A 13,884-nucleotide genomic window follows, 5' to 3' on the forward strand; every position below is an offset into this window, starting at 1 on the left:
TAGTCCAAATTCACTGTGACCAAGTTCACTAAGTGGGACCAAGTTCACTTAGTGGGACAAAATTCACTAAGTGTGACCAAGTTCACTAGTAAATATACTGTTACTGTATTTTGACCTGGTAAAGTACCATCTAGCACAATCACCCAAACGGAAGATTATGCAATGTTCTATTTCTGGTGAGAACAATACATGTCATGGCCCCCATGCTGCATTCAGCATCCAATAATAACTAATGTAGATGTGCTGTGTGAAATGTATACAAGCCCCACGTGGGCCTTGTGATGACTCATGCTATTTAGCACAAAGGTGTGCAAGGTGCCCTGTGGACCCAATGTCAATATAAAAGTGCCACTGGATCGACACAACACACCGTGTCTTCTGCGTGTCATCTAATCAAGCTTCACCATCAAGCTAAACCACCGTAGCCATGACCAAGGTAATACAGAGCAGAGGATTTTTATTCAGTATAAGAGCTGGCCATTGAGATATGAATATAGTGTCTTGCATAGCAGCTATAACCACAAAATCCTAATCCAAATAATATCAGTCTGTGAGAATACAGCAACGTTTTTCAGCTAAATAATGCTAAACTATTTGTTTTATTAAAATAATATAGAGTTATTATATGAGACCATGCAGTTGATATGCATTATATACAAAGTTAAGAATGTATAATTGTTTTTAATTATTAATAGTAATGACAAATTAATCACAATCAATTAATAATGATTAACTATATTAATTATGTAAAACATTTAAAATCATAGCCTTTATAATCTTCTCGACATAGATGAAGAGGTCATAGGTTAAATCATTTCTCAATCAAATCACCCTCTCAGATCATCTTCTACGAGGACAGGAACTTCCAGGGTCGCAGCTATGAGACCAGCAGCGACTGCCCCGACCTCAACATGTACCTAAACCGCTGCCAGTCGGTCAGGGTGGAAATGGGCTGCTTCGTCATCTACGACCGCTCCAACTTCATGGGCAACCAGATGTTCCTGAAGAGGGGAGAGTACTCCGACTTCCAGCGTATGGGCTCCATGATGGGCATGGGGGATGTGACCATGCTGGAGTCCATCCGCTCCTGCCGCATGATCCCAATGGTAAGACGTCCACAGTTGGAGTACCACCATCTCCTTGTGTTCGATGATGACATGATTATATTATGATGTGGTTCATGCTATTTCTCTTCATATAAAGAGTGCATTTTTATATTTTTGAGTAGCTAGATGTTCGTGAATGGTGATGAAGTTTGAGTTACTAGGACCTGTACATCTGATACTTGACGTGTTTTTCACTTGGGTCGTGTTCAGCAGGGCACACCGTAGCCAAACATTTTGTAACAGAAAACAAAAATATATGTCTTCTTATTGAACAAGTTTAGGTATTATCAAAACAGTTTGTCCCTAATGAACGTGGTCCAGGCCTCTATTACTGTATAAGTCAGCTGACAAACAATGATAAATGTAATACTGGAAGCATGGAGTACACACACGGTAGTAACTGTCAATGTTCTCTCTCTCCAACAGCACCGGGGACAGTTCAGAATGAGGCTGTACGAGAGGGAGAGCTTCGGAGGCCAGATGCACGAGCTGATGGAAGACTGCGAGTCCATCCAGGAGCGCTTCCGCATGTCCGAGATGCAGTCCTGCAACGTGATGGACGGCCACTGGCTCATGTACGAGCAGCCCCATTTCAGAGGCAGGATGATGTACGTGAGGCCTGGAGAGTACAGGAGTATCAGAGACATGGGCATGAGCACCATGATGAGAGTTCTCTCCATCAGAAGGATCATGGATGCCTGTGAGGGTCAGCGGCATTGATGCCTGAGATTCCTGCTGTCCTGACGTCCAAAAGGCTGCTAAAAGTCACAATTCTCATTGAATGTAATAAAACTCTTATTTTGAAGTACCTGTTCTCTTCTTTTTTCTATCAAATCTAATCTACCCATGGTATTTATATTACACTGGTTTATTCTGACAGGTTGGTGTCTGGAGAGGGATTTCAAATGGTCTGAAAGAAAAAAGTAATATAATTCGATTTTGATGCACCAAATGTGGACATTTGTGCACTATTTATCAATAGCAAAATATACACTGCTCAAAAAAATAAAGGGAACACTTAAACAACACAATGTAACTCCAAGTCAATCACACTTCTGTGAAATCAAACTGTCCACTTAGGAAGCAACACTGATTGACAATACATTTCACATGCTGTTGTGCAAATGTTTTAGACAAAAGGTGGAAATTATAGGCAATTAGCAAGGCACCCCCAAAAAAGGAGTGATTCTGCAGGTGGTGACCACAGACCACTTCTCAGTTCCTATGCTTCCTGGCTGATGTTTTGGAGACTTTTGAATGCTGGCGGTGCTCTCACTCTATTGGTAGCATGAGACATAGTCTACAACCCACACAAGTGGCTCAGGTAGTGCAGTTCATCCATGATGGCACATCAATGCGAGCTGTGGCAAAAAGGTTTGGTGTGTCTGTCAGCGTAGTGTCCAGAGCATGGAGGCGCTACCAGGAGACAGGCCAGTACATCAGGAGACGTGAAGGAGGCCGTAGGAGGGCAACAACCCAGCAGCAGGACCGCTACCTCCGCCTTTGTGCAAGGAGGTGCACTGCCAGCGCCCTGCAAAATGACCTCCAGCAGGCCACAAATGTGCATGTGTCTGTTCAAACGGTCAGAAACAGACTCCATGAGGGTGGTATGAGGGCCTGACGTCCACAGGTGGGGGTTGTGCTTACAGCCCAACACCGTGCAGGACGTTTGGCATTTGCCAGAGAACACCAAGATTGGCATATTCGTTACTGGCGCCCTGTGCTCTTCACAGATGAAAGCAGGTTCACACTGAGCACATGAGCACATGTGACAGACGTGACAGAGTCTGGAGACACCGTGGAGAACGTTCTGCTGCCTGCAACATCCTCCAGCATTACCGGTTTGGCGATGGGTCAGTCATGGTGTGGGGTGGCATTTCTTTGTGGGGCCGCACAGCCCTCCATGTGCTCGCGAGAGGTAGCCTGACTGCCATTAGGTACCGAGATGAGATCCTCAGACCCCTTGTGAGACCATATGCTGACACATGCACATTTGTGGCCTGCTGGAGGTCATTTTGCAGGGCTCTGGCAGTGCACCTCCTTGCACAAAGGCGGAGGTAGCGGTCCTGCTGCTGGGTTGTTGCCCTCCTACGGCCTCCTCCACGTCTCCTGATGTACTGGCCTGTCTCCTGGTAGCGCCTCCATGCTCTGGACACTACGCTGACAGACACAGCAAACCTTTTTGCCACAGCTCGCATTGATGTGCCATCCTGGATGAACTGCACTACCTGAGCCACTTGTGTGGGTTGTAGACTCCGTCTCATGCTACCACTAGAGTGAGAGCGCCGCCAGCATTCAAAAGTGACCAAAACATCAGCCAGAAAGCATAGGAACTGAGAAGTGGTCTGTGGTCACCACCTGCAGAATCACTCCTTTTTTGGGGGTGCCTTGCTAATTGCCTATAATTTCCACCTTTTGTCTATTCCATTTGCATAACAGCATGTGAAATGTATTGTCAATCAGTGTTGCTTCCTAAGTGGGCAGTTTGATTTCACAGAAGTGTGATTGACTTGGAGTTACATTGTGTTGTTTAAGTGTTCCCTTTATTTTTTTGAGCAGTGTATATATACTGTATATATGCATTTTCTCACTGGCTCAATTGAACCAAATTTAACCCATGTTACAGTACATCAGAAATGATATACAGTACATCAAATTATATTACTCAGAAAGCTGTACTGTAACCTCCAGTTTCTCAAACTTATTTTGCAGCAAACTAATCCTTATCGTCGATTGTTAGCTTTACGCTACTTTACATTTTCTCCACAGTATAATGTATAACCAATGGACTGATTTAGAGACATGAGAGAAGTGATGTATAATCAATGAACTGATTTAGAGACATGAGAGAAGTGATGTAGAATCAATGAACTGATTTAGAGACATGAGAGAAGTGATGTATAATCAATGAACTGGTTTAGAGAAGCTAGAGAAGTGATGTATAATGGCAGGTAGCCTAGTGGTTAGAGCAATGGGACAGTAACCGAAAGGTTTCTGGATCGAATCCCCGAGCTGACAAGGTAAAAATATGTCGTTCTGAGCAAGGCAGTTAACAGACTGTTCCCTGGCTGCCAAATACGTGGATGTCGATTATGGCAGCCCCCTGCAACTCTCTGATTCAAAGGGGTTTGGTTAAATGTGGAGTTGAATGCAGTCAGTTGTACAACTGACGAGGTATCCCCCCTTTCCTAACCAATGAACTGGTTTAGAGATGTTAGAGAAGTAATGTAGAACCAATGAACTGGTTTAGAGACGTTCGTGAAGTAATGTTTAACCAATGAACTGGGTTAGAGAAGTACTGCATAACTAATTAACTGGTTTAGAGACGTTAGAGAAGAAATATATAATCAATGAACTGTGTTAGAGAAGTAATGTATATTCAATTAATTGGTTTAGAGAAGTAATGCATAACCAATGAACTGGTTTAGATAAGTAATGCATAACCAATTAACTGGTTTAGTGTCACGACTTCCGCCGAAGTCGGTCCCTCTCCTTGTTCGGGTGGCGTCCAGCAGTCGACGTCACCGGCTTTCTAGCCATCGCCGATCCACTTTTCATTTTCCATTTGTTTTGTCTTTGTTTTCTACACACCTGGTTTCTATTCCCCAATTACATGTTCATTATTTAACACTCTGTTTCCCCCATGTTTCGTCCGTGTTTGTATATAATGTTCAGGTCCTTACTTGTTGGCTGGTATTGTTTGCCGGATTCGTTATTTACGGCCGTTATTTACGAGTGACCGGTAATTTCACGCACCTTTAGTATTTGTTTTATACTGGTGCTGTTCGTGGAATAAATTACCTTGTACACTCATCTCTGCTCTCCTGCTCCTGATTCCATGCACCAGTTAGCCACAGCCTGACATTTAGAGAAGTAATGTATAACTAATGAACCGGTTTAGAGAAGTAATGTATAACCAATTAACTGGTTTAGAGAAGTAATGCATAACCAACGAACTGGTTTAGAGACGTCAGAGAAGTAATGCATAACCAATGAACTGGTTTAGAGATGTCAGAGCAGTAATGTATAACCAATGAACTGGTTTAGAGACTTCAGAAAAGTAATGTGTAACTAATGAACTGGTTTAGAGAAGTAATGCATAACCAATTAACTTGTTTAGAGAAGTAATGCATAACCAATGAACTGTTTTAGAGACTTTAGAGAAGTAATGTCAAGTCAATGGACTGGTTTAGACAAGTAATGTGTAACCTTATGAACTTGTTTATAGAAGTAATGTATAACCAATGAACTGGTTTAGAGACATTAAAGAGGTAATGTATAACCAATGGACTGTGTAGTGGTTTAAAGAAGTCAGAGGAATTGAACGCTCCATGACCTCTGGTGGCTGATAATATTTTGTCAGAGGAACTCTTTGAAGAACATCTTCTGCATTGGGGTTTGAATTGGACATCATTTTTGTTCATAATAATAGTTCATAAATGTGGACTGTATGTGAGCATCAAATGTGCAGCATGGATATGTATCCCTTTTTCTATTGTTGTCTTTTGGGGTGTGTTTTCTGAAACATTTCTCTTTTAATAGTTTCAACTGTATTCTTTGTGGGCATGATATATTTTTGTAGCGGCATCACAATGCAACTGAATGCCATTACAGTACATAACAACCAGACAGCAGTATACCTCTCTATGCTACTTCATGTTGCTTGGTCAGGGATTCTTCACAATGGGGCCACCCATTTCACTGAACACAATACATGTATTATAAAAGTAAGGTATTCGAAAGGGGTCAGGCGTACAGTACATTGTGGCTATTCAATTTCAGAACAGATCAAAGTGTATAGTTGCCTACCTGCTTACATAATTCATGTATTGCCGTCATCTGCTTTATTTATGCCCATGCTCACAATCACACACACACACACACAGAACAGCACACAGACAGACACACACACTCTCTTGCACGTTGAGAGACAAAAAGGCGACCACAAAACCAACCCGAGACCCCTGAGACAGGAACACTTATGGGGGATTCTGGCGCGGCCCCTGAGACAGGAACACTTATGGGGGATTCTGGCGCGGCCCCTGAGACAGGAACACTTATGGGGGATTCTGGCGCGGCCCCTGAGACAGGAACACTTATGGGGGATTCTGGCGCGGCCCCTGAGACAGGAACACTTATGGGGGATTCTGGCGCGGCCCCTGAGACAGGAACACTTATGGGGGATTCTGGCGCGGCCCCTGAGACAGGAACACTTATGGGGGATTCTGGCGCGGCCCCTGAGACAGGAACACTTATGGGGGATTCTGGCGCGGCCCCTGAGACAGGAACACTTATGGGGGATTCTGGCGCGGCCCCTGAGACAGTGTTTTCTGTCAAACTAAATATCACAGTATCTTTCAATGATATTGAATGTAGCTACTGTACAAACACTTGAGGATTTCACATTTGCATGCTCTTTTTAAATAACACTGAATTTGAATATTATATTGCTGATACACTCAAGGAGCAATTCAAACAACCCCCATATTGCTTTTGCTACTTTTTTAAATACTATTTTGATACTATGCAATATGCAATATAAATTGTAAGGTACACCTTTACCTACCACTTAAAGGTAAAATCAACTATCTTTTGGTATTTTTGTTCAATAGTCCACAGTTTGCGTCATGATGATGTGGCCAGTGACACTTTGCTTCTTGAAAGTCCAATATCTTGTAAACTTGACTGCTGACATGCAAAACAAATTTGGGACTGTAATCAACAGTGGAACACCAAAATATTGTTTTTGAGTGGAGGTTTCTTGTGTGCACTGCACAAACCTATTCCTAATGCAAATGAAATAGGCATGAACATAGCCTATAAAGTTAAATAAAGGTTAAATTACATTTTTTTTTTTAAATGAAGTGTTTCCCCAAAATGGTTAATTATGAGCACATCATTTACACAAATGTAATGTTGAAGCTAAATTAAAATCCATAAATAGTTTATTCACCCTTCAGAGTCTATTTAAAAGAGACTCTACAATACATCTAAAAGGAATCCGACCTAATCTAAACCCTTTTACCTTACAGAGCACTAAATGATAACTGTTTGCCGTGAACGTTGCGTTGAGGTACAGTACAGTGTTGCTCAGCTGACTCAGCGTTTTATACAACTGGGCGGTAGATTCTTCTGGAGCTGCATCAAGCATAAAAGGCAGCACGCCAGTAGGGAGAACAACAGAAATCAAATAACTGTGACCATGAACGGAAAGGTACTGTAATGTGGGGCTGTGATCAAAGTCTGTGCACAGTGCTGAACTGTACGTCAGCTGGCATTGGAACTATGAATCTAGGATGCATCAGAGCCCATTTCCAATGGGAAATATATCCTTGATGTGTGTGTTTTTAGATTCAGAACACTATGATAACTACAGATGACTTATAATGACTTATAATTATAATCATGGTTGCATTGTTTGATTTTGTCAGACACATTAAAATGATTATGCAGAATAATTTCTGAACGGGATAGAATGTATGAGTTTTTGCACATCAAAATCAATTGGTTTCACGTCAAGATGTTTAGACTTTCACCGCATTCTTTCTCTTTCTCCAGATTATCTTCTACGAGGAGAGGAACTTCCAGGGCTGCTCCTATGAGTGCAGCAGCGACTGCTCCGAGCTCTCCTCTCACCTGAACAAGTGCAACTCCTGCAGGGTGGAGAGTGGCATGTTCATGGTGTACGACCGGCCCAACTACATGGGCCACCAGTACTTCCTGAGGAGGGGAGAGTACCCTGAGTACCAGCACATGATGGGCTTCAACGACTGCATCAGGTCTTGTCGTATGATCCCCCAGGTAAGCAGTTCTGCAGACAGAGCACAACAGACCACAACTATTCACAACCACACCACAATGACCACAATCATCGATGCCATAAAACTATCTTACACTCCAAAATCGAAGTCTGTCTAAAGTTTTCACACCTCAAATGTAATCTAAAGTCAACATAAAAACACATCCCATGCCATCGGTTGTGTAGATCCAGCTATATGCCTCAACTGCAAATGAATGGAAAAGATAACAATTATACCATATGGTGCTTATCTTTTTCATTCATTTTAGATTGTGGCATATTGCATTGTATGCCATCCTATCAACCAAGCTCATCCTATTCAGTTAATAGATGCGTGAAATGTGTTATCTTCTTTCCAATAGCACAAGGGCCAGTTCAGGATGAGGATCTACGAGAAGGAGAACTTCGGAGGCCAGATGCACGAGGTGATGGACGACTGTGACTCTATCCAGGAGCGTTACCATATGCCCGAGATGCAGTCCTGCAACGTGATGGACGGCCACTGGGTCATGTACGAGCAGCCCCAATTCAGAGGCATGCAGACCTACCTGAGGCCTGGAGAGTACAGGAACACAAGAGAGATGGGAATGGGGAATGATGAAATGAGGTTCCAGTCCATGAGGCGCATCAGCGGCGATGCTGCCTTTTAAATGTGCTGTCTTTAAAGAGTGCAACGACTTTTTAATAAACATTTTAAACCTTCATTTTTTGCAGCAATTTTCTTACCTTATTTCCACAAACCACTGCACTGTAAATTACTGTTATATCAATGTAATACTCTAACCACTAAAAAGCCACTATAAGCAACTATTATACTGCAACCACTATAAACACTAATATCAGCTGTAATGTAAACAAAAATGTCCCTTTTTCCCAAAATTCTATAAACCTTATATATAGTCTTAAAAAACCTCTAGCCTATTCTAGGCACTTGACACTGCCTTGTGTATGGGTGTTTTAGACAAGATAAGCTCTTAACACCGGAATACTGCCGACTACGCCAAATGAGGATCTAAATAAGAAATAAGACTACGCCACTTTTTTGTAAAAGGCAAGGAAGGTCCTCTAATTAGCTAAAAAGATGAAGCATGGAAATCAGACAGGTGCTCAAGTGATCAATTGTTTTGTTTACTTTGAGGAACTTTAGCTTTGAGGAACTTCAGCTTTGAAAGCTCAGCTCAGCACATCGTACTGTCCTTACTCAGACATAACCAAGCATGTTGCTGCTATAATAAAAATAAAGACATTTCACACTCACAAATTCAACTCTTAAGAACTAGTGACAACTTGTCACAACCATTCACACTACACAGTGGCATGCCATATTTATCAAACCACTTCCCACTTCCATCCTCCAAAACAGTAACATTACCATAATACAAACCACAAACTCATCATATTCGCTATAAGATATAATAATTTATCATAAGTAGTTATAGCTTTCTTACAATACATTACTATAATGCATTATCAGCCTAAAAAGCATCATGCATTATAGACCTACCTAAAATGCTCTGTCACAGACCTGCTGTTTTCAACTTTCTAGAGACAGCATGAGTGGTAGAGATACTCTGAATGATCTCCTATGAAAAGCCAAATTACATTTACTCCTGAGGGGCTGACCTGTTGCACCCTCGACAACCACTGTGAATATCATTATTTTACCCTGCTGGTCATCTATGAACATTTGAACATCTTGGCCATGTTCTGTTATAATCTCCACCCGCACAGCCAGAAAAGGACTGGCCACCCCTCATAGCCTGGTTCCTCTCTAGGTTTCTTCCTAGGTTCTGGCCTTTCTAGGGAGTTTTTCCTAGCTACCGTGCTTCTACACCTGCATTGCTTGCTGTTTGGGGTTTTAGGCTGGGTTTCTGTACAGGACTTTGTGACATCAGCTGATGGAAGAAGGGCTTTATAAATACATTTGATTGATTGATACTTAACAGCATTAATTTGAACTGAGCATGATTTATAACATCAGCCTTTTGGTATTTAAAACCAGCCATTACTCCTGCTCCAAGAAAACTAGCTAGCTAACTCGATCCCTGGATTTTGGAACGTGCAGCTAGAGTAGAGTAGCTACAGTTTATCTAGCTACAGCTTATGTCATCTTTAACTCTGCATTGTTGGAAATTGACCCGTAAGAATTTCACTGTTAGTCTACACCAAAAATTGGATTTGATTTTGATTAGACTATATGAGTGAGTCACTAGCTAATGTTGGCTAGCTACATTTCTAGTGGCACGAGGTATTTGCAAACAGCACAGCATTGTGTGATTAGCTACGAGCTAGCTAGCTAACAAGCTGGCTAAGGTAGAAATGTCTGAGCTGCTAGCCAACACTGTGTTGTATTTACCCAAGTTAGCAGGACTAGGTAGCTAACGTTAGCTAGCAACAAATATTTGGAAAAGCTAGGCACCTGCCGACACTTACCTAGCTAGCTAACTGTTTGCTAGGAACACAGCTAACTGTGAAGATTACTAATAAGCTAGCAGAGGCTGAAGACATGACTGATGCTAAACATATAATTATCAAGCTAGCCGAGTCAAATTCATCTTTGACCTAAATATAACACTAATAGGTAGCTAGCACGAAATGTGAGTGTTCTTTGCTAGATTTTCACATTCTTGCAATGATATAATGCATTGTATGCTCTCTGGGCTTATAATGCATTATATGTATTATCAGGATGGATAAGTACTTATGAACAATTAGTAAGTATGATACAACTCTTTGTATTATAAGGCATTATATGTATGCCTCATAAAATATTAACAAATATGGTTTTACACAAATGATGTCTACCAAAACAATAAACTATTTTTTAAATTTAATAAACACATTTTCAAATGTCAGTCAGATCACTCAATCAAATCTAAATTATTTCAATCAATGGGGGTGACTGGAATACAGTGACTAAAGGAATAGTACATACCTGGCATAATCAGGAAGTGAGGCATGTCCAGGAAGAAGGAAAGTGGATCCTGAGGAGAATAACAAGCTCACCTTGCCTAAAACACTACCTTACTGTTGCTTGACATCAAATTTGGATAAAAGAAACACACACTTTAAACTAACTACAATTTGTAAAGGCTCTATAGGGCATTCATAGCCTTTATAAGAATTACACAAGTGCTTCACAAATTATCCATAAGCTCCCGAGTGGTGCAGCAGTCTAAGGCACTGCATCTCAGTGCTAAAGGCGTCACTACAGACCCTGGTTCGATTCCAGGCTGTTTCACAACCGTCTGTGATTGAGAGTCCCATAGGGCGGCGCACAATTGGCCCAGCGTTGTTAGGGTTTGGACGGGGTAGGCCGTCATTGTAAATAAGAATTGGTTCTTAACTGACTTGCCTAGTTAAACACAATTTTAAAAAAATGTGGTACTAAATAAAGGGTAAGGTTAAAGGACATTCCATCTGGTATTTTGACAAATGTGGCATAACCCTTTTACTATATTTTATATAGCATCTCATTGATAACAAAGGCTTTACAATGCCTTACAAGTTGTAGTTCCTTTAAATGCACGGTGGATCAATAGCAAGGTCAGGTTCAATAGCAAGGTCAGATTCAATAGCAAGGTCAGATTCAAATGGATATATATATATACAGTATGTGACAGTGACAACAATGGATATTTCTCAATATGCATACTACCGTGCTCTGAGCATGCAAATTGGAGCACACAACGGTTGGAGTGTGAGTCCAAATCAGAGTATGTGAAAGGGGAAAGGACTATGGCTGCGAGGGGTTTTGAGGTTAAGTCAGGAGGAGGCCACCCACACTGTTCATTGGTAAGACAACAGACAATGGATAATGGCAACAAGGACGAAGTGGGCTGATGCAGAAAATAGGCATGAAGTCTATATAGACCACTACACCAAGTACTGCTATATAATAGCTTAATTTCTTGCAACAAATTCAGTTTTGTTTGACTATTGGTCATTTTTGACCAATTTGTATTTATAAATACATTTCTGTTCAGAATTAAAATATCAATTGAACTGATTTCCAATCAAAGTTCAAGACTGCAAATTGGTTTTCCATTTCACTCAGGGAACTAGAGATTCACTGAAAACAAACGCCAGCCATAACGTTGTCTACCTGTACATTACTCGTGCAATAATTTACAGGAAACATGTTAATTTAGCCTGTTTCCACTTTGAAATGAAAAACATAATCCCAGTCAATCAATCACTTATCACTGAACATCTAAAGATCAAATATTGTTTTCAGTGATTTCTCTGACAGGACATGTCACTGCGTTAAATTGAGAGGCAATGTACAGTACTATACATTACCGGCCTCTCATAACAAGAAGTTTGCTCTCTCATATCACTCACTCATTATGATGTGCATAATGTTATGTTATTATAATAATATTATACAGTAGATGGGTGCCCTTTGAGGTAAATGATCATATTTGGACCAGAGAATTTTCTTTTTTTCTCTCTGTCATTCAAACAGCAACAATCCAAAAATGGACCCCACCATGCACACAATGGGGAGTAATAAAGGATTTAGCTGGAAACCATTGTGTAAAGGGGCCCCTATGCCATTATGCCAACTCAGGACTTTTCACAATGGAGCTGGGGGTTCTTTTGACGTTAAGCCAGGTATAAAAGTACCCAAGGACGGAGAATACGCTATACATCTTCAGACCAAGTATCACCGTATATCTGTAGGCTACCCAAACAAGAGTCACCATGACCGTGGGAAAGGTACGCCAACCTACAGTCTCTCACCACTGAAGAAACTTTCAAATTGCAGTTGAAGTTGAATTTTGAACTTGTCGTATTACTGTTGAGTCTATATTGTTGTTTCTTTTGACCTCCAGATTACCTTCTACGAGGACAGGAACTTCCAGGGCCGTTCCTATGAGACCAGCTCAGACTGCCCTGAGTTGACCTCCTACCTGAGCAGGTGCAACTCCTGCAGGGTGGAGAGCGGCTGCTTCATGGTGTACGACCGCTCCAACTTCCAGGGAAACCAGTACTTTGTGAGGAGAGGAGAGTATGGTGACCACCAGCGTATGGGCATGTCTGACTGCATTAGGTCCTGCCGAAACATCCCCATGGTAAATAAACAACTAATTCATATGTTTCTGTAATCACTGATAGTAGTTTTGATTGGATAAAATAGTTATAATTGGAATAACATTTTATAATTCAAAAGAATTCTAATGGCTTTGGTTGTTGTGGTTTTCCATTACAGCACAGCGGCCAGTTCAGGATGAGGATCTACGAGAGGGAAAACTTCGGAGGACAGATGCACGAGATGATGGACGACTGTGAGAACATGATGGACCGTTACCGCATGTCCGACTGCCAGTCCTGTAATGTGATGGACGGACACTGGCTCATGTACGAGCAGCCCAACTACAAAGGCAGGCAGATGTACCTGAGGCCTGCAGAGTACAGAAACTTCAGCAACATGGGAGGAAGCATGGGCAACATGAAATGGCAGTCTATGAGGCGTATCATGGATTCTTGTTAATTCACTGTTTGATGTGAATATTAGGTTTATAATAAAGTCTTGTATAAAAGCATCTGTCATGACGTGACGTTGGAATGATTAATTGTTTATAATTACGTGATTAAATGAATCAGGTAATTATTAAGTCATTAACCTGGGGCACCATGGGAAAGTTTGGTTTTAGTGAGTTTCTATTTCCCAAATGAACTCAAAGAATATCAGAATATTGATTTTACAACAGTCGCTTAATTTCCTCTACAGTCTCATCCTGAACGTCGCATAGTCCGGGAATCTGCACAAACCCGAGTCACACTAAATAAATCCGTACCACATCAATTGAGTTGATTATTTATTTCCTAACAAGCTAAAATTATAACATAAGATACACATACACACAGTCTAGGCTATTGATTAGAACTTAGTACAATGAGCAGGTCCCTAGCGTGCCAACACAATATCACACGTTACACAAAAATGGGGATTTCAAAAGAGAGAGAAAGAGA

The 13,884-nt window shown here is 41.3% G+C and overlaps 1 protein-coding gene and 1 pseudogene across 1 annotated transcript; both read left to right on the forward strand.

The window, feature by feature from the left end:
- Positions 1-326: 326 nt before the first annotated feature.
- LOC129849805 (beta/gamma crystallin domain-containing protein 2-like) lies at positions 327-8,609 on the forward strand (annotated as a pseudogene).
- A 3,760-nt stretch (positions 8,610-12,369) lies between these two features.
- Positions 12,370-13,717, forward strand: LOC129849806 (gamma-crystallin M3-like). Its single transcript, XM_055916573.1, has 3 exons — positions 12,370-12,627; positions 12,744-12,983; positions 13,121-13,717. The coding sequence occupies exons 1-3, from the start codon at positions 12,613-12,615 to the stop codon at positions 13,400-13,402; spliced, it is 537 nt and encodes a 178-aa protein (XP_055772548.1). The 5' UTR covers positions 12,370-12,612; the 3' UTR covers positions 13,403-13,717.
- Positions 13,718-13,884: the final 167 nt, after the last annotated feature.

Source organism: Salvelinus fontinalis, unplaced genomic scaffold, assembly GCF_029448725.1.
Source record: "Salvelinus fontinalis isolate EN_2023a unplaced genomic scaffold, ASM2944872v1 scaffold_1710, whole genome shotgun sequence".
Lineage (NCBI taxonomy): Eukaryota > Metazoa > Chordata > Actinopteri > Salmoniformes > Salmonidae > Salvelinus > Salvelinus fontinalis.

Coding starts and splice junctions, on each gene's coding strand:
- LOC129849806 (XM_055916573.1), top strand. Junction 12,984..13,120: donor CCTGCCGAAACATCCCCATG/GTAAATAAACAA, acceptor TTTCCATTACAG/CACAGCGGCCAGTTCAGGAT.